Source organism: Natator depressus, chromosome 20 (assembly GCF_965152275.1).
Source record: "Natator depressus isolate rNatDep1 chromosome 20, rNatDep2.hap1, whole genome shotgun sequence".
NCBI lineage: Eukaryota > Metazoa > Chordata > Testudines > Cheloniidae > Natator > Natator depressus.
Window position 1 is genome coordinate 24,858,523 of NC_134253.1, and position 20,173 is coordinate 24,878,695.

Below are 20,173 nucleotides of genomic sequence, written 5' to 3' on the forward strand. Positions count from 1 at the left end.
CAATGACTCTTGCGACTCATCGATATTCTGGAGGGGAAACTGCAGTGTCAGGGTTACTGAGTTGTTGTCCCAGCAACAGACTGCGACGTCATGGTAACAGAGACTGCAGTGTCACGGTAACATGGACCACGGCTTTGATCTCACAGTTATGGAGACCATAATAATATGGTTCTGGAGATGCTGTTGTCATGGTTACATGGGTTAAAGTGGGCTTGCACCTTCCATGCAATCGCTCTCGGGAGATGCAGCACAGAATCTAGCTTTTCCCAAAGGAACGGTCAATTTCACCATTGGTAAAATGCAGCCACCTCTGGGGTGGAGCACAGCAGCTGCTTAGTGGAGAGCAAAGCTACACAGCAGTTTAGGGAAAGACATGAAGAAAGAATTCTGCATCCAGCTGGAATCACAGGAGGAATTTAGAGAAGCAGCTGAAATTGAAATCTGGCTGGGACAAATGTCCCAACTCCTACGAATATGACAATGAGATTTTTAACAGCCTCATTTCAATGCATGGCGACTTTAAGCATCACCTCCTGCAGCATAGCACCCCCTAGTGTTATGCAGAGACTATACTGACTCAGAGAGGAGAGGACCCCCTAGTGACTGAGCCCCTCCATTTCCAGCAGCACAGCACCTTCTAGCACTCCCCCCCCCCGTCCCCGTCCCCCACCATCCCCTGCTGAGTCAACAACACGTGCTGTGTTTTTTCATGCTGGAACTTTCCCGTGAGGTCTCCCAAGTGGTGACCCGGCCCACCCCTGCTTAGCAAGTGAATTGCCATCACCTCTCAGCACAGGGTGGCAGAGCTGCTGGAGACAACGAAAGCAAATGTCCAAAGTCACTTTTCCTGAGTAGGAGCTGGGAGGTGATTTCTCCCCTGTCTAAGGCCTTGGTGAGACTGATACTGGAATAGTGGGTCCAGGTCTGGCGCGTCCACACCATAAAAATGATGCTGAAAAACTGGAAAAGGTGCAGAGGAGAGTTATAAAAATAATTTGAGGGCTGCAGAAAATTCCTGGCAGGGAGAGGTAAGGAGCTTATCAACAAGAAGATTGAGAGGTCGGAGGTGATTTGATTACGGGGCCTGGGGAAAGAATCCAGGGCACTGAAGGGTTCTTTACGCTAGCAGAGAAAGGCAGAAGAGCAACCACTGGCTGGAAGAGAAAGCCAGACAGTCCCACATTTGTAACTAGCTCTCAAGGGAAGCTCAGGATTCACTATCCATTGAAGTCTTCAGATCAAGACTGGACGGCCTTTCTGGAAGATACTGACATGTGGACAGGTGTTCCTGGCTGCCAGCAGCTGAATTTCTGCACCAAAGGCAATCACAGACCACCTTAAAGTGGTCATGCAATGGTTGTGCTGAGCTCCTTCAAACTCAAGGGAAGGAGCAATTAAGCCCCTTTGTGGAGTAGAGAGAGGTACAGACAATGGAGAGTCTGCCCGAGACAAAAGGCAGATCAGAGCTAACCTGTGTGGACTGGTCTGTCTTCTCTGCATGGTCAATTCAGGTGTGAGCATCCCCACTGAAAAGCTTGACCTGAATTACTGTGTCCTCACTGGTTCTGCTCTCATCCAGGTGTGTCATGGCTCTGTCTGCTGACATGCTGTGGGATTCTTTCCCAGTCAATCTGTCCTTTAGGAGGAACTGTGGGAAGGGCACCGAAGAACTAGCATGTTCCAGACTGAGTTAAAGCAGAGCCTGGGTTCTAACTCACATCCCCAACTGAGTCAAATAGCCGGGACTTAAAGCACTTCCAAACCCAGGTCCGAGGCTTTTCTGTGTGGATGGTAGAAGGGTTTGGGCTAAAACCCAGGTTAGAACCAGGGTTAAATGGGCAGTGAAGACATATGCAAAGAGACAGAAAGCCAGTAGCCGTGAAGCAGAGAGACAGAGCCCGCTGAAGCAGCAGACTGGGGATTCCTGAACAAGGAAACCGCCTGCCGTTGTTCAGAGAAACAGGACTTGGTGTAAATATGTTTTGTAACTAAAACCAGATCACACCAAAGAACAGCCCTGGCTCGTACCATCAATTTCTTCTCTGAATGGAGACAGCCCTGCAAAGCTGCCACACGGGCCAAAGGGGCAACAAAATGCTTTGGCCAAACACAAGTTCTTGGGCTCAATGCAGGGGTAACTGGGCAAGGTTCTCTCCCCTGTGATGGGCGGGCGATCAGCCTAGATGATCTAATGGTCTCTTCTGGTCTGACACTCTAGGGTGCTATGAATTTCAAAAGGTGTCTCTTGTAATCTGGGCCCAATCCTGAGTCCTGGCAAGGGATTGGTTCACTTTGTATCAGTCCAGGAGCGACTCCCCATTCGAAATGCACTTGAATGAGAAATTCCCCGTTTTCGGAGGACGACCCGGGCTCCCAGCAGGGGTGTCATTGTGTTTGGCAGTGGAATCCCTGGATGGTTCCAAAAAAAAGCCCCTCACCTGGTTTTCAGCAGGGAGTCGTGGCATGGAGGCAGCCCGGCCGTGCCCTTCCATGGGGAGGTAGTGGTCGCTGTCTGAGTAGCCGTCCTTCCCAATCTCTCTCATCTCCACAGACTGCAGAGGGCAAGGCAAAAAGAGGGTCACCTGGTAAAGTAGCGTCACCCCCATTTTACAAGTGGGGAAACTGAGGCACAGACAGAGGCAGGGACTTGTCAGAAGTCCTTCACAAGTCAGGGGTACCCTGGGAATAGAACGCAGGAGTCCTGACTCCCAGCCCTCCCCTACTCTAACCCACTCCTCTCTCAGACTAGGGAACATAACCCAGCTCCCCGGGCTCTAATGACTAGACCCCACTCTCCTCCCGGAGCTGGGGATAGATCCCAGGAGTCCTGACTCCCAGTCCCTGGCTCTGTTCAGTACACACTGCTGCTGAAAATCATGATCCCTGGCTCAGTTCTTCCGCCCGGTGTCCTGGATTCCCTACCAGTCTGAAAGCACCAGAGACACGCTGCACCTGAGCCTCCGGAGTTGCCTGTGGTGGGAAATCTGTCATCCTCATTCCCCCTGGAGAACGGCTAAGTGGTCAGCTGGGAGACCAGGCCAGCTCCAGGCCTGACTAGCCCTCAGACTGGGCTTCTCCCCATAACCCAGCCCTAAGGGGTCAGACCTGCCCCCCGCTCCTGAACAGGAGAGAGAGAGAGAGAGAGAGAGAGATGGGTGTGTATGGGGACAGACAGATAGATGGGTGTGTACTCGGATACAGAGAGAGATGGGTGTGCATGGGGACAGACAGAGAGATGGGTGTGTACGGGGATAGAGAGAGAGATGGGTGTGTACGGGGATAGACAGATAGATGGGTGTGTATTCGGATAGAGAGAGAGATGGGTGTGAACGGGGATAGACAGAGAGATGCGTGTGTACGGGGATAGATCGGGCTCGGCAAACTACGGCCTGGGGCCTCATCCAGCCCTTCAGACATTTTAATCTGGCTCTTGAGCTCCTGCTGGGGAGCGGGGTTGGGAGCTTGCAAATGGGGCCAATGGGAGCTGCAGGGGCAGGGGCAGTGTCTGTGGACAGGGCAGTGCGTAGAGTCGCCTGGGTGCACCTCCGCGTAGGAGCTGGAGGGGGGACATACCGCTGCTTCAAGGAGCTGCTTGAGGTAAGCGCTGTCCAGAGCCTGCACGCCTGACCCCCTCCTGAGCCCCAACCCCCTGCCTTGATCCCCCTCCCACCCTTCTGCACCCCAGAGCCTGCATCCCCAGCTGGAGCCCTCACCCCCCAACTCCCTCCCCACCCCCTGCCCCAGTCTGGAGCCCCCTCCCGCACCCTGAACTCCTCATTTCTGGCCCCACCTCAGAGCCCGTACCCCCAGACGAATCCCTCACTCACTCCTGCACCCCAACCCCCAATTTCGTGAGCATTCATGGCCCACCGTACAATTTCCATACTCAGATGTGGCCCTCGGGTCAGAAAGTTTGCCCACCCCTGGGGTAGACAGACAGACAGATAGATAGATAGAGGGGTGTATGGGGATAGATGGATGGATAGATAGATAGGTAGATAGATAGAGGGGGTGTATAGGGATTGACAGATTATGTGCATATGGACATCGATCAATCGATCACCTGGGAATTGGGACGGCTGTTGGGCATGTCTTCGGGGCGACCTCGCTCTGGACTCCAGGTGCCTGTCTTCTGGAACATCTCCTGTGCCCGCTCGGTAACCCAGGACTGGCTCTCCTTGATGCCCCCTTCAGGCGCACTCCTGCCAGAGCAGACAGGACGTCAGGCCATAGCCACCCGTGCTGGCAGGCAGCGCATCTGCCGTTAACGGAGCCACGCCAGCATCGCCCAGCTTCTCTGGCCAGTCCTGGGCTCTCCCACAGGGAGGCTCTGCAGGGTATGGTGACCTCCAGTCCTTGCCTCTCCCAGCAGGGGGCGCTGTGGGGAGCGGGGCAGGAGAGCTGGCTGTGGGAGGAGCTCCCGGCTATGCCAGTCCTGGGCTCTCCAGCAAGGGCAGGACAACCAGATAGCGAATGCTCAGGACTTACAGGCCACCCCCTTGGTCCAGATGGGAGGACGGGAGAGCGTTCGGCCCCGGGACCCCCTCCTGGGTGGGGGACGGTGGCTCCATACGCTGGAACATGAGCGGCGTTCGATTCTGCAGGGAAGACAGGAGGCATCAGACCAGCTTATGGGAAGGGAACAAAAGCCGTGAGCAGGCCCCCAAGCCAGCCTGGGCCGGGCACCCTCCTTCCCCCTGGCTGGGAACCTGGGCTCAAACCTCCAGCCCAGGGCAGGAGCATTTCACTGTGGTAGTGGCTTTCACCTGAGGGTCTCAATGCACTTCTCAGGCAGCTCCACCCTACCCACTCCCGGAGGTGAGTCTGCCTGACCAGCCCCATGTGAGGGGGAAACTGAGGCACAGAGTGGCAAAGGGGCTTACTCAAGTGAGTCAGTGGGAGAGCCAGGAATTGAAAACCCCAGGGGATGTACCTGCTCCTCCCTCATGGCCTGGAGCTTCTTGGCCTTGCTTTGCCGGTAGTACTCCATGATCATCATAGCGGCGTAGATCTTCCCAACTGTCAGGTCCGTGGCTGGGGGAGGCAGGAAGGGAGAGAGGCTGAGCATTATCAGCAGCCCCACGCCCGCCCTGGCCCAGCATGAAGCAGCCCAACTCCCCCCAGAATTTCAACCCTCTCAGCCTCTGGTCCCCAAAGCTGAGTGCCCCCACTGAGGGTGGGGAAGATGGGGACACAGACTCTGGGCCCACACAGGTCTTGGCCCTGGGCACAACAAGGCATAGAGATGCCAGAGAGATAAGGGGCTTTACAGACCAGACAGATCCCTGGGGATGGATGGACGGATAGACGGACCTCTGTGCTGAGTGGCTGGGAGTCTCCAGGGCTCAGCTCGCCAAAAGTCACCCAGAAAGTCAGTGGCACATTGGGATAGAACCCAGGAGTCCTGATGCTCTAACCACTAGACCCCACTCCCTTCCCACACCCCAGGAGTCCTGACTCCCAGCCCCCGCAGCACACACATCTCTCCCCCAAGGCACAGAATGGGCACAGGACAGCGCGAGACCCCGTGGTGCGAACGGGATGCTTAGCCCTGCACAGCTCACCCTGCTGGGCAGCAGTGACCTGGTTAATGGGGGGCGGGCATGCTGTCTGGACATGGGTGCTATGCCCATCCCGGGGAAGTTCCCATGCCAGGGCTGGGGCTGGCTGCCCCTACAGCAGAAGCCAGGCGGGCTGCCGAGCTTGGGGACAGTGCGGGGAACAAGCAGGGATGCTCACATTTGTGAGGGGTGACAAGGAGATCCAGGTTCTTGTGGGAGAGGTTGGGCCAGATGGCCATCATCTCCTTCCGGAGCTCGGCATCCATCTGCTGCTTGTCGGCTCCTCCTGGAAGGCACAAGCCGGGGGGAAGGTCAGCGGCTGGGCACCGGAGCCCCGAAATATCAGATCCCCAGTGAAAGTGCTACTGTCCTGCTCCCTGGAGCAGCCAGAAGCTCCCCCCACAGCCAGCGCTCCTGCCCTGCTCCCTGCAGTGCCCCCTGCTGGGAGAGAGCAGGACTGGAGCAGTTGTGGATTTCCTTTTGAAGGTGGGGCTGCAGAACGGTGCCCTGCTGGTAAGCCCCCGTCCTGCACAGAGGAGCCAGCTCCCCACCACCACTGCCCCAGAGCCTCGCACTTGCCTTTGGCGATCTTGATGTCCAGTGCGGTCCTGATCAGAGCCATGAGGGTTGAGTTGAAGTGGACGGTGTTGTCGTCAGCCACAGGCAGGTCCATGCGGAGCAGCCTCTGCAGAGAGGCAAGCAGAAGTGCGTCACCCTCACGCTCCCCGCACCTGAGACCGGTGTGAGTTTCAAAACAGGGGAGCCCTGGGGAGAACTCTGAGGTGTCACCGGGTTCAGTACTCGGGGGATCCCCAGCTCTTGCTAACCAGCACCCCTCCCCACATCCCCTCTGGATGCTGATGGGCCTATGAAGGTGCCCAGTGCCAATGAATGAGGCACTCCCTTTACAATAATCAGCCCTGGCCTATACCTGTCTCTGTCCAGCTGAGGATCTCAGAGTGCGTTGCTGGCATTTGGGGATTAAACCTCAGCCACTGGTGGGCAGGCCAGAATTGTCCCCAATTTAGAGGTGGGGAAACTGAGGCAACTGTCTCCCTGTTATACACAGTGTCAGTGGCAGAACTGGGAATAGGACCCAGGAGTCCTGGCTCAGGCTCCTGCTTTAACCACTATTCAACAGTTCCATCCCAGAGCCAAGATTAGAACCCAGGAGACCTGACTCCCAACTCTACCCACTAGACCACATTCACTCCTAAAGCCAGGAGTAGAACCTAGGAGCCCTGACGTCTAGCTCCCTTCTCTAACCAGTAGACACGCTCCCCTCCAACAGCTGGGCAGAGAACCCAGAAGTCCTGTTCCAACCTCTAGACCCCACCTCTCCTCTCTGGGTTGCATCCCTCCCTGCCTTCCCCAGAGTTCTTTCCAAAGAGCTCACTGACTTTTTAAAAAAATTTAAATTAAGATAAAGAAATCAACAAAGAAAGAAACACAAACTCCATGTTGCAAGCCAGCAGTGCACTCGGCGTCAGCAAAGGGAAACAGGGGAGGCGTAGTTAATGCTCACTGCACAGGATGCAGCCAGTACCATCCAACAAAGCGCGTTCCTCCCAGTGCCAAGGCAAGACAGCGCCACGCCAGGGCTCATGCAGCGGGCATGCAGCATGCGGCAGAAAGCATTCCCAGAGGACACATCGAGACTCATTCATAGCTCTGGTATAGACTGCTCTAGAGAGGCCCGCAGTTTTTGTGCTCTCGGTGCAAAGAATGGGTGCGTCCTCAAGGTGCGAAGGGAAGAAATGAAAAAATCGACAGAAACTCGGCATTCCTCAGAGTTCAGGCTGTTGGGCAACAAGATGCTCAGGGATGGATTGGACACTGGCCGACCAGTTAGTGCATTAGCTACGATAAGGCTGTGGACCATATGGAGATGGGGTTAGTGGGGGGGTCTCTTCCGGTCTTTAAAGGGATGTAACTGACGAAGGCAGGGGAGGGACAGCAAAACAAGAAGGGAAAAAGACAGAGAGGGGGGAGTAGGACAGACAGGGAGGATGAAGAGAAAATGAGCATGAAGGTCCATCCGAGCATGATGTCCAGAAAACTGGCCCTGCAGAGATCGGCCTGAAGCACAGAGGGGGAGTGCAGCTCCACACTGCCCCCTGGTTTGGGGAAGTAGCCCCCATCTTCACCCTCCAGGCTCAGGACACTTCCACCCGTGATGCGTTCTCAACCTGTCAGCAATCGGGCACCCGAGGCCCCAGCAATAGTGTTACGTGGTCCTGATCGCTGCTCCATGGTTCGGATAATGGGACATTTGCCACATCCCTGATCTAGGTTCAAATCCCACTTGGGCTGGTCCCCCCGATACAGTTGCAAACAGGACCCTGCATGATTATCCAGGTGTGTCCATGCTCCACGCAGGTCGGGGTAGTTGGACATACCCAGCCTCCCAGGACTCTGCCAGACCTTCCCAAAATGCATTGCGTTGTATGAAAAGCACCCACAATCCTCCACAGCAAAGCATGATAGGATAGTTCCCAGGATTTTCCCAGAATGCCCTGGCACATGCATGGCTCAGCAGGGAGGGCAACATGGACAGGCCAAACCAGGTTATCCGGTAACCTTGTCGAGTGACCCTGGAAGAGCCAGGTCACCCGCAAGGCTGGGGGCAGCATGGTGCACTCATCAGGCAGGATTGGCCCATAACACAGTTCTCTTGAGGTAGAAGGGACCAGGGAGGGTTTGGGATGGAGCTGCCTGGGTGAGGGGAACACAATCAGCCATGACCCCTCTGCGGGGGGCGCTGTTCCACACAGCACCAGTGCTCCTCTCACAATGGTTTTCTGGACAGCAGCTGTCATGGAGGAGTGAGCCAAGAGAAAAGGGGGTGAACGGGAGGGCACAGAAAAGGCTCAGCGGGTATGAGATACCCAGGTGGACTGAATGGAGAGCCCAGCGGGTTTTAGACAGAGTGAGGGGAGCGGAGGAGCAAGGACTGATGGGCAGGCTGAGGAGAGGCTACTGAGGAGTAAAAGCAACATGGTGAAAAACTTTTGCACCTGCCGTCTGAGGAGCTCTGTAAAATGGGGAAACTGAGGCACAACCAGGGGACGTGACTTACCCAGGGAGCAAATGGAAGAGCTGGGAATAGAACCTGGGAATCCTCACACTCAATTCAATCCTCTAACCACACTCCCACCCCAAGCCAAGAACAGAACTTGGGAGTCCTGATTCCCTGCTCTGACCACTAGACATCACCCTCCTCTCAGATGCAGGAAGAGAGACGAGTCCTTAGTCCCATAGCTCCACTAGCATCTGATACATCAGCCTTCTCCTTTTCTGACGGGTCCCGGTAATACAGTACAGTCCCCTAGTGTGGACGCACCATATACAGCTGCTTCTACCAGTCAAGCTATTCACATAAGGGAAAGGCAGTAAGTTATACTGGTTTAAGATGCTTTTATCTCAGTATAGCTGTGTCCACACTAGGAGTTCTTCTGTTATAGCTACAGTCGTTAAAACCCACTCCCCTAACCGATGTGGTTGCACCAGGACAAACACCTCAGTCAATTTCCAGTGTGAAGTCTCAGGGTAGAACCCTTGCCTGCCCTGAGCTGCTCCGTGCTGCCATCTCTCTTAAAGCCCCAGCTCCTGGAGTCATGGGACAACCTCAGCTTTCATGCAAAAGAAAAAAGGACGTTCCCAACCCTTGTGGTGCTGGAGGAAAATGTGGACCTGGGCATAACTCTAAAGGCTCAGAAAGTAGGAGGCAAAGACAAGGCCAGGTCGATGTTAAAGGCTTTTGTTGGCATAGCTCTGTCAGTCAGGGATGTGAAGAGGTGGGAACCCGACAGTGCTGTGCCAGCCTCCTCAGGTGATCCTGTTTGCCCCACGGAACTCAGACCTACACCTCCTTTCCTTCGCCCATACCTCACTGGGCTCTCTTCAGTTTCTCTGTAGTGCCTCTCACTGTGGGATCTAAGGCACTACGGGCCTGATTCCCATTTAGGCCCGGTTGACACAGCGTTTGTCCTAGTGATAGCACATCCTGCAGGGGTGTGACTTTTACCGACAGCGCTACACCAGTACGCCCCCCAGTACGATGCAATTCTACCAATATAAAGGCACCTTGTGTCAATATGGCTTATTCCCTTTCCCGCATGGGAAGAGCTACAAGGCACCTTCACATCCATGTAGCAGTGTCCCTACTAGGAATCATGCTGGCACCTCATAACAAAATCACACCCCGACGTAGTTAAACAGGCATCAGCGTGGGGAGCCAGGCTCAGGCCTACACTAGAAACTGTTGCTTGTCCAGTAATGGCACTTGGGGATGTGATTTTTTTAATGCTATTTCTATACTGGCACAGCCCTAGTCTAGACACGGTTACACCGGCAGAGAAGTCTTTTGCCAATATAGCGGATTTCATTTGGGAAACTGGTCTAAGCTGTCTTGGCAGGCGCTGCATCTCCAGTAGGCAGGTTTGCCAGTATAGCTCACAGACCCGGCCTAAAGTGGATGCGAGAGTCAGGGCCTGACACAACTTGCTCCTTAGACGCCCCTGCCGCCGGGCCAGTCGGCAGTGCGTGATCCTGGCTGGCTCGGCGGCAGGTGGAGTTGATCCTTTAGCTCAGATGGGAGAGGCCTGTGGGTCGGGTGCTGGAAAGACTTGGGTTCTATTCTGGCTGGCAGCCTGGGATGGGGCAGGCGCAAACGCTCTGCTTCTGAGAACGCACCCTGGGACCAGCCTTCCCACCCCCGCGTCTCTCCCAGACAGCAGCAGCCGGGTGTAGGGACAGTGCACTTTGCCAATGGGCTGAGCCCTATTGGGCAAGGACAGACAGACGCACAGGGACACCACGCATGGGGGATAGATAAGGCGAGCTCTGGGTGTCTGAAGGAGCAATGAGGGGGCCTGAGACAGCAGAAGAAAAGAGAGAGATGGAAGCAGTGGGTTATGGATCCTCAGTCATAAATGGGAACCCTCCAAAACTGCTCTGTAGGGCAGTTCTAGCTTTGAAGCCAGGGGAAAGGCAGGAGTGGGGCAGGGAGAGAGAATGGAGGCGAGGTGAGAACCAGAGATGGGAAAGACTGAATGTGACGGGAAGAGGAGAGAAGCTGCTAGCCAGGTTAGAACTGCATTGACAGAGAAGGGGGTCTGGGGACGGGGAGGAAAAGGGGGCGAGAAAGAAAGGTTAGTAGCTGTTAATACTGTCTCTGGTGGAGGATATTTTTGAAAGCAGCAAAAGGGAGTTCCCCATAGGGCTGATTAAAGATGGGGACCAGCTTCCTGAGCAGAGAACTGGGGCTTTCGAAGGAGGTGACTCACTAGAGCTAAGACACTTGCTGGGTGAGCCATTCTGAGAAGACCTAGCTCATGCCCCAGGCCTTGTAAGTGAGCCTGGAGATCACAAGCGCTTGGTCTCTGACACTGGCACCATGTTCACCCCTGGCCTGAACAGACTCATCTGCAATTGAAGCTGCTGCAGTTTCACCTGCTTAATCCCAGGATGAATTTAGCTCCTGCCAAGCTGATCATGTGGGTAGAACTCTGCACCTTTGTGGAAGCCCACTGATTTCTCTGCTTCAGTGTCTGTCTGTGTGCATCCAATTGCAAAATCGGGGCCTTAGTGCTTGTCTCTGTAGGGAGATTGACCGGCACAGCTATGGCAGAATCACTATTCCGCTGCAGCTAGTCCAGAACGGCTAGAACAAGAACACCTAGCTCTTCTCCATCAGATCTCAAAGCACGTAACCAAGGAAGTTGCTCTCATTATCACTGAGGCACAGAGAGGGGAAGTGACTGGCCCACAATCACCCAGCAGGCTAGTTACAGAGCTGGAACCCAGCTCTCCTGAGTCCCACTCCAGTGGCTCTCCCCTCTAGGCCACACTGCCAAATTCACACTCTACCAGATTCCACAAGAACTTCCCTCTGCAGCCAAGCCCTGAGCCCAGCGTTCCAGACCACTGACTTGAGCTAAACAAAAACCAGCCTAGTTTCAAGTCCACACAGCCTTTCCCATTGGTTTTTCATAGAATTTCAATCCTAGATCCTGCAGCCAGAGGGGCCTTTTTCAATCATCCAGTTTGACCCTCCTGTAGAACTCAGGCCATGGGACTTCCCTGAATTAATTCCTGTTTGAACTCAAGCCACTATTTTAGAAAAAACATCCAATCTTGATTTAAACAGGGCCAATGCTGGAGAATCCATCCCAACCCCTGGTAAGTCGTGCCAACGGTTAATTATCCTGTTAAAAATTTGTGCCTAAATCTACACCTGTCCAGCTTCAAATTCCAGCAATAGGATCTTGTTACATCTTTAGCTACATGTTTCAAATCACACCTTTAGGCCTTGGGCAGGTCTTCACTGCAGTTAGCTCGAGTTATCCACACTCAAGTGACTCCTCTTGAGTCAACCCAGCTTGACTGAGAGTGACCATAACAGTCGAGTTGCAGCACCCACACATCTGTGGGTGTCACTAGGACTTCTGGGGCACATGCCATGGTTCTTTGTACAGCAATAAGCTGAGCCACTTTAAGGATTCTTTTCCAGCGAATGGAGGGAGAACTGGTCTGTCCTTTCTGGGCACATCAGGGGGAGTTATGAGAAGGGAATGGATCAGCAGCGCTAGCCTGCATCCACATTACAGAAGGGTCATGTTAGCAGCTGACAAGTTGTGCTCACTTGAGTTTTAGCCTATAGCCACCGATGCACCACTGCATTTGAATGTAGAGTTTGTACGTGTGGATGGGGCAACGCTTGAGTTATAACTCGAGTTAACTTAGCAGCTAAGACCTGGTGCGCCCTCTCCTCAGCTTCCACCATTGCACTGCAGGAGCATGCTGGATCTCCCACAATGCACTGTGGTCAGAAATATGGTGTCACTGGTTTAAAGAGACATTGTCAGGCAAAAAAAGCCAAACAAATCCGATATTTTGCAAACAAATCGCCCATCTAGCTTACAAATCACAATTAAGATGATCAAAACTGGAAAGAAACTAAGCGTCTAATTTCCTTTCTACCATGGAGGATGTTTAGCTTCTCATACTTTGAAAGGGGAGGAAACCGAGGCACAGAGCCAAGACTAGCTTATGTTCACCCAGCGAATCTAAGACACTGCAAGGAACTGAACCAAGTTCTGCTGTACCTCACCATGTTGCCTGAATCGCTAGGCACAGCTGCCTCCAAGAGTCAATTTCACTCCCAGGATCTAACCCTCAGCGGCAATGTTGGAAACACTGCAGTGGGATCTTCGCATCCAAGCAAACAGCTTCCACTGGATCCCAGAGAAATGATGGGGAATGCCTATGGACGGGTAGACTGGGTGAAACCTAAGCATTGGCCAGATTTCCCAGTTCTCAGCACTCACACCGGACCCAGATTGTCCAACGAGGCCCGAACTCAGCAGCTCACTCCTGGGTAGGCATCAGAATTGTTTGAAAATCTGGCTACTTACTTCCGTGCCTGAGCGCTCGTCTACCTGGGGCGATTTACCAGCGTAACTACACTGGTATACCTATACCGCGAGCAACACACCAGTGCAACTCCCAACTCTTATTCCGTAATCAGAGTGCCTTTGTCTGGTTTCTGTTGCTTGTTCAAAATAACCCAGAGAATGGCACTCTAATGTTGGAATTTGAGGTTCCACAAGGGGTGTTATACCACTGTGGCTATGCCAGTAAATGTCTCTGTGTGAACAGACTCTAAATCGGTGCTGAGCTCTTTTGAAAAGTCTGGCCTGTATGTTTATACAGCACCAAGCAAAATGGTCCCCGATCTTGACTGTGATGTCTACAAGCTCCTCTGATGCTAATGAGAGCAACCCTTTAAAATTCACTGCCTTTACTGTTCCCTCCTACCCCAGGACTTGCAATCAGTCCTCACTGATCATTCCATGAAAGGAATGGACCAGATACTCTGAGCCATGGTGCCGCTATCTCACCTGAATCGCCTTTCCTTCCCTGGCCTCCTATGAGATTCTCATCCCAGGCCTGACCTAAAGCACGACGAACTCAGTGGAAAGGCTCCCACTGACTTCAATGGGTTCTAGATCAGGCCCACAAGGGATTTCTGACCCCTGACGTCTTCCCACTGTCTAGCTTTGAACTGGAACCTTTCAGTTTCCATCCACCTGTCTCCCACCCATTGAGGAAATCTTTAACGACTGAGAAGTGACAGGTCGGTCAGAGCTGTATGGCTTATCGTACAGAGAAAGGTTCGACTGGGTGGGGTGGGGGAATTCAACGTTTTAAAGCAATGTTTCTTCCACCAAATAAAAAAAGGTAGGGAAGAAGGAATCCTTAAAAAGGGGCTTGTAGAGAATTAACATGCACCTTGCACTTCAGTTCTTACCCACCCCAGCTGACTTGCCATAATGGAGTCTCTGAAACATGAAATGCTAACGGACTCAAACGGACACACCGTACTATTTAAGAGATTTGATCAAGGAAAAAAAAACACAAAGAAATGTATAAAAAGATATTGTATAGGCTGATTTTTTTAAAAAAATGTTTTGGTTAAAAAAAATTAAAAAAAATTAAGTGAATTTGATTTGCATGTTTTTGTCTTTTTAATTTATTCTACCTTATAAGCAACCCGGGGTGGGCATTTCTTCCCTAACCCAAGGGGTGGAGACATATGCCTCAGCATCTCATACATATCCGTGAAAGTCATCCGGCCCCTGGTAGCGGAAAGAAAAAAAAAGGCACGAAAAAATAGACAAGAGAGAGATGCAAAGAAGAAAAAAAATATTTTAAATCAATTTAAAAAGGACGGGAAAAAAATGGAAGAAAAAAATGCAAAGATTACTTCGCTGCTTCTCAGCAGAAAGAGTGAGAGCTCACACATCTTTCATTCCTATGTGTAACTAGCCAGCTTCGGGGGTGGGGGGAAGGCAACAGTTGATTCAGCAAAGCACTTAAGCTCCCCATCGATCCACTGCCCAGTGAAATCAATGGCAGTTTGTCCATTGCCTTCAGGGGGCACTGCGTTCTGCCCTTGCTTAAGAGAAACTGGAGAAGGCGCGTGCTTAAGTGATTTGCTGGGGTCCTGGAGTCCTTTAGGCAAAATTCCTCCTGGTGTTCTGGGAGGGAGGACTGCAGGATCGGGGCCACCTTTGTAGCGAAGAACAGGAAAGAGAGAGAGAGAGATTTAGCTTAGAGCACGCCTCTTTGCCAATGCTGGAGAGGGGGGGGGGAGGGTAAGGTGGTGGACGGGGGGAGGGGAAGGGAAGGGATAAATGGCAGAGGTGTCAATGCAGTTTCCGTCCTCCCCAGATGAAAAAACTCAATGTGCGAAGGGTGGTGGAGGGGTGTGTGTACAGATACAGTGGTACAAATCCTCAGGGCCTAGCTTCAGCTGACAGCAAGCAGAAAGGGTTCAAAATCACCGATATGCTCCATGCGGTACTGGGCGGACGGCATCCTCGTTTGCATTCTGTTTGCTAAGGAGGTGACTGGATTACTTCTTGAAAAGTGCAGGATACCGAGATGTGTGTGTATACATATATATATATATATATATGAAATATACATATTAAAGAAACCATAAGCAACATTCATTCCGTTGATGCTAGCAGGTTTTAGTGTAAGTCAAACCTTGCAAGCAACCCTATGAGGGCATTTCTTGCCTAAGCCCAGTGGGGGAGATATAACACGTAATAAACTGTACATATCCTTATAATGAATTCGGCCACTGCAAGAAGAATACAGGGGGTTAGTGCAGATGCTACAGGGCGAGAGAAACACACAAACTTTCATGTACACATAGATCACAGCAAGGCTGCCGGGAATGGGCGCCTAGGCCAGCTACAGCAATACTGCCTGGTTTTACCTTAGGGCTGGGGGTTTGGACATGCATTCCTGGGGGCTCCAGTGGGAGCTGAAAGTGCTTGGCCTTTGCAGAGTAGAGGCCTGGTGTTAAAATTGCTACTACTGAGCAGCTGGCAGACCACAGCTGGCTACGATCTCCTGGGAGGTGCATCTGTTATTGGGGAAACTGAGGCATAGAGCTACAGGGTGGGGGAGAGTGACTTATTCAAGGTCACACAGGGAGCCCTCAGCAGAATTGGCGACAGAACCCAAGAGTCCTGGCTCCCAGCCCCCTCTGCTCTAATCCACTAGACCCCACATCCCATCCCGAGCTGGGGACAGAACCCGGGGTCCAGACTCCCAGCTCTGTTTTCAGATCAATAGGCCTCTCCCAGGACCTGATGCAAGGCCCAGTGAAGTCAATACAAAGGCTGCCATTGAATCCACTGGGTTTGGGATCAGGACCCAACATTTTGCTTTCTTTTTACTGGGGGAGGGGTGTCACTCATATGCAAAGGACCCTCGTGCCAAGGCGGGGGCAGGGTTGTGTCTACCCCCCAGTGGCACGAGATCGGACTCAGGGGGCCGGTTGGGAGCTCCTCCTGCTGGGCTTGGCAGGGCCTGCCAGGTAGGGTTGGCAGCGTAGACAAACACGTTAAACCTGGAAACAACGGGAGTTTACTAGAAACGGAACAGGGCACAGGGACGACGTGGGACAGCACGATGCCTGGGGTGGCGGCCCCCCGGCACAGAACCAAACACAACGCGCCAGGAATCCTCCACAGGGGCAGGCTGGCCCCACTCCAGTGCCTCAATGGTGCAGCGCCAGCCCAGCCCCAGCGCAGTTCCCGGCTCCAGAGGATACACCGGGGCAGAGGAGTCATAATGTCACAGAGCCGGGGTGGGGCTACGTCCCCTAGCGGCCTGTGTCTAGCTAGTGGCGTCTCCCTGGCGGCGCTGATTGTGTCATCTAGCCCTGAGTGCGTGGTGTCTCTGCATAGCATATGGGGACTCATCAGGGCGTGGGAGGAAAACAGCCCTGTGTTTTCCATCCAGCCTCTCTTCTGCAAGCTGTTACCCACTTCACAATGTGCAGTAATAATGGGACAGCCCAGGGCACCACGGGACATCCCCAGGACGTGGCAGAGGGACACCCCCAGGGCCCTTCGATTTGCTTGGGAAGGGGGGAGGGTTGGAGAGAATCCAGCTGCAAAAACCTAAAATTGAAAAAGGAAACATTAAACAGCAACAAGATCCAAGAGCCTGCGTTTGCAGGGCCCCGTAGGGGACACAGACCCAGCCCAGGAGGGCTGGACGGGCTTTGGGGTCCGCTCTTACTAGCGTACAGCTGGGTTAGTGCTCAGTGGGAACTGGTCCTGTCTTCCCCGAATCCTGGAGAGACTACGTGGGAGGGATTTGCTCTAATCTCTGCACCAGCTGAGCTGTGGAAGCCCTGCCAGCACACCGGAGCAGCACCTGCCCCGGAGAGTTGGCATTCAGCGATGAGAGAGGCCTCCATGTGTCGCCCCTCCTGGCAACCGGAGGAACACAGCCCCCTGCCTGCAGGCCAGAGGACATGATGATCTGTCAGGGGATGGAAGGAGGCAGCCGGGCAGATAACTTACTGTTCTGTGTGACTAACAAGGGCTGCTTCTAGGAGCTTTGTCCATCTTTGTCCAGGAACTAACCAAAGGCAGCAGCTGCCCAGCAAACCAGGGTATTGACTAGGATCCAACCCCTTCCCCCCTCCAGTGCAAAGGGGTCTCGGCTCAGGAGACCCTGGCTAATGGCTCCTTCCCATGGTGCTTGGACCCCAGGGTGCCCTGCACCCCCTTCCAAAAGCCCTGGAAACTTCCAGGTGGGCCCGGAAACTTCAGACCCTACAAGAACCCAGGAATCTGAGCCGATGTCTGCACTGGATTGTCCAGAGCAGGCCATCTAGCTCAGTATCCCCATGGCACTGAATCAGATCCAAGGCCCACCAAGCCAAGTAACTGCTCATCCCTGGAATAGTGGATTAGAGCGAGGGCACCTGGGTCCAGTATCCACTCCCCGTCCCAAGCTGGGCATGGAATCCAGGAGTCCTGACACCCAGCCCCAGCCAGGCTCTGACAGCTAGACCCCACTCCTCCTTGCCCTGGTTCTTTCTGCTCCTCACCCCCCTTCCCCAGCCCTCGACAGTCAGTTCTCTGCCGATCAAGGAGGCTCATCTCGGCTCCCCTGCAGACATGGACAAATCCGAGCCCTCCAATATTCCCCTCGAAGGAGGGAGGGGAGCCCTGGCTGCTGGGCGGGGGCAGGAGGTGCGGGATGAGGGTGAGGTCCTTACCAAGCAGCGGGGTCGTACTCTGCCCACACACGCACGTACTCGTCCAGATGGTGGGGCCCCAGGATGGAGGAGTCTCGGGTCAGGTACTCAAAGTTGTCCATGATGACGGCCACAAACAGGTTCAGCATCTGCAGTGGGATGGGTTGGGGCGTGAAGACAGAGGCGTATTGAACAAGTAGTCCAGTGCAGACAAGACCCCAGGGGTCAAATCCCGCAGTCCTTGCTGTAGGCTGGGCTCTGGGCACTCCAGCGCCTCCTCTATCCATGTGTCTCTCGCTCATGTTTTTGGTCCTTCTCCCACTCCCCAACTTTCCTTTATGCATTCCGCTATGCACATACCCGTCATCATACACACGCCAACACACACAGAGGCACGCCAACAAGTACATCCATGTACACATGCATCAACACATACCAAAATGAATGCACAACCGGCATAAACGTGCAACACACACACACTTCCCACATACACACACCACATCCATGCATTGCATACATGCAACTCACAAACCATAATAGGCCAATGTGCACGTGTGTGTACTCACACAGCACATGCACGTGTACACATGCACTCATACAACACATGCACACGTGTACACACATACCAACGTACGTACACGTACTCACACATCTGCTAACATGCAAACCCACATATACAAGTCATCACACACAACTCGTGCACGTGCCATTATGCACGCACATATACACTTGTCAACACAACTGACTCTGGCGCACACAGAGCACAGATTCACGCCAAGGTGCACACACCTATGAATACCCTCACAGCTCCGACACGCGGCTTTCACACATGCCAGCCCGCACAAACATATACACCTGTCTACGCACACCCAGCTCACACATGCCGCATGTACGCTGCACGCGTGGCCCCACACGTCAGCACACTCCCAACTCACGCAGCGCACGCGCACCCCTGCTGCTGCCGCCGGCCCGGCTCCCCACAGACTCACCAGGAAGGAGCAGAAGAAAATGAAGGAGACAAAATAAAAATAGGCGAACTCGTTGCCACACTCATGCTCCTTGATCCCCGAGTTCTCATCGCAGGGCTTCCCGCTCAGACACGACAGCATGATCTCGTGCCACGCCTCGCCGGTGGCGCTCCTGCAGCCGCACAGAGGGGAGAGGGGAAGTGCATTGGGAAGGCAGGGCAGGGCTGGGGGAGCAAACCAGGCAGCTCTGTCCCAGTCCCCTCAGGCACCTGGGTGCCATTAATGATGCTTTGCACTTCTACAGCATCATTCAGCCCAGAGCACTTACAGGGATGGGGCTTACAGTTTATACTTGGATCCCTCACCTGGCACTGAGATGCAGCCACCTCTGGGGCCAAGTGCAGGGGCGGTTTATACTGGGATTCCTTGCCTGGCGCTGAGGTGCAGCCAGCTCTGGGGTGGGGCTTGGGGGGCTGATTAACAGCCGGACAACCCATTGCATTAGAGCAAGGTATACAAGGAGGTCAGTTTCCTTGCAATTGCGGTGGGGATGGGACACGGATCTCTGCTCAGTCCAGCTTCTGCCCGGGGAAGGGTCTCACCTGAACAGAAGCATGAGGGCCTGGAAGAAAGTGCGGAAGTTGTTGTGCTCTGTGATAGCCGAGTCCTCCTCTTCGTCTTCGATGCCAATGTTACCAAACACCTGCAAAGGCAGAGGGCCCTCAGACAGCAATGGGGATGGGGCCACATCTCTCTCCTGCAGACAGCCTGCTCCAGCACCCAGGCACAGCATGACATGCTGGGCCTGGAGCCCGGCACAGTCCTAACCCCCATGTGTGTGCGGAGGAGTCACTCCCAATCCAAGGCACTAGTGCTCGGATTCCCACGCCCGGTCTCCGCACTGCAAAATGGCCTGTGACAGTGTGTCCCGTCCCCCCGAGCTGGCCTGCCTGACACTCACCTGCATGCCGATGATGGCGTAGATGAAGAAGAGCATGGCAATCAGCAGACAGACATAGGGAAGGGCCTAGGGAGAGAAGCAGAGCAGGGCACGTCACTCGCAGGGGGCTTTAAACCTTGCGCCCTGCCAGGCAAATAGCTTCCCCCTGTACTGGGCCACAGCAGCTTCTCCATTCAATGCAGCAAAATCCAGCTCACACCCCGCATCTGCACCATTGGCTGGCTCGCAGGGAGAGCATGCTGGGAGCTTCTCTCCTCGCCCATGTCTCCTCCAGCACTCCACACCTCAAAGGCACCGACAGGGAAGAGACCTGATGCCACCACAACACCGACCCAATCCACAGCCAACTGAACCCAGAGCAAAGGCTGCCATTGCTTCACCAGGCACCCGCTCAGGGCCTGGGGAGTCAGCGACTGAGGTGGGCATAGCACCTGGATGCCACCCTGCTGAGACACTCTGAGATAGAGAGAGAGAGAGATAGAGAGATAGAGAGGGTGTATGGGGGTAGATAGATGTGTATGGGGACGGACAGATGGAAGGGTGTGTATGGGATGGCTGGATAGACAGAGTACAAGTGGATGGATGGGTCTATGTGGGGATAGAC

The 20,173-nt window shown here is 53.8% G+C and overlaps 1 protein-coding gene across 16 annotated transcripts in view; it reads right to left on the minus strand.

Annotated features, from left to right (window-relative positions):
- Positions 1-20,173, minus strand: part of CACNA1A (calcium voltage-gated channel subunit alpha1 A) — a 147,007-nt gene that overhangs the window by 18,130 nt on the left and 108,704 nt on the right. For 12 of the 16 annotated variants that reach the window (XM_074935164.1, XM_074935161.1, XM_074935162.1 and 9 more), the window contains 11 exons: positions 19,570-19,635; positions 19,211-19,311; positions 18,630-18,780; positions 17,662-17,789; positions 14,107-14,203; positions 6,141-6,246; positions 5,740-5,847; positions 4,934-5,034; positions 4,489-4,598; positions 4,064-4,202; positions 2,439-2,552 (listed from right to left, as the gene is read on the minus strand). In XM_074935164.1, coding sequence (XP_074791265.1) covers positions 2,439-2,552; positions 4,064-4,202; positions 4,489-4,598; positions 4,934-5,034; positions 5,740-5,847; positions 6,141-6,246; positions 14,107-14,203; positions 17,662-17,789; positions 18,630-18,780; positions 19,211-19,311; positions 19,570-19,635 — 1,221 coding nt within the window. Of the gene's footprint in view, positions 1-2,438; positions 2,553-4,063; positions 4,203-4,488; positions 4,599-4,933; positions 5,035-5,739; positions 5,848-6,140; positions 6,247-14,106; positions 14,204-15,119; positions 15,217-17,661; positions 17,790-18,629; positions 18,781-19,210; positions 19,312-19,569; positions 19,636-20,173 lie in introns of all 16 variants that reach the window. The other 4 variants (XM_074935172.1, XM_074935158.1, XM_074935167.1 and 1 more) reach the window with 1 other exon arrangement.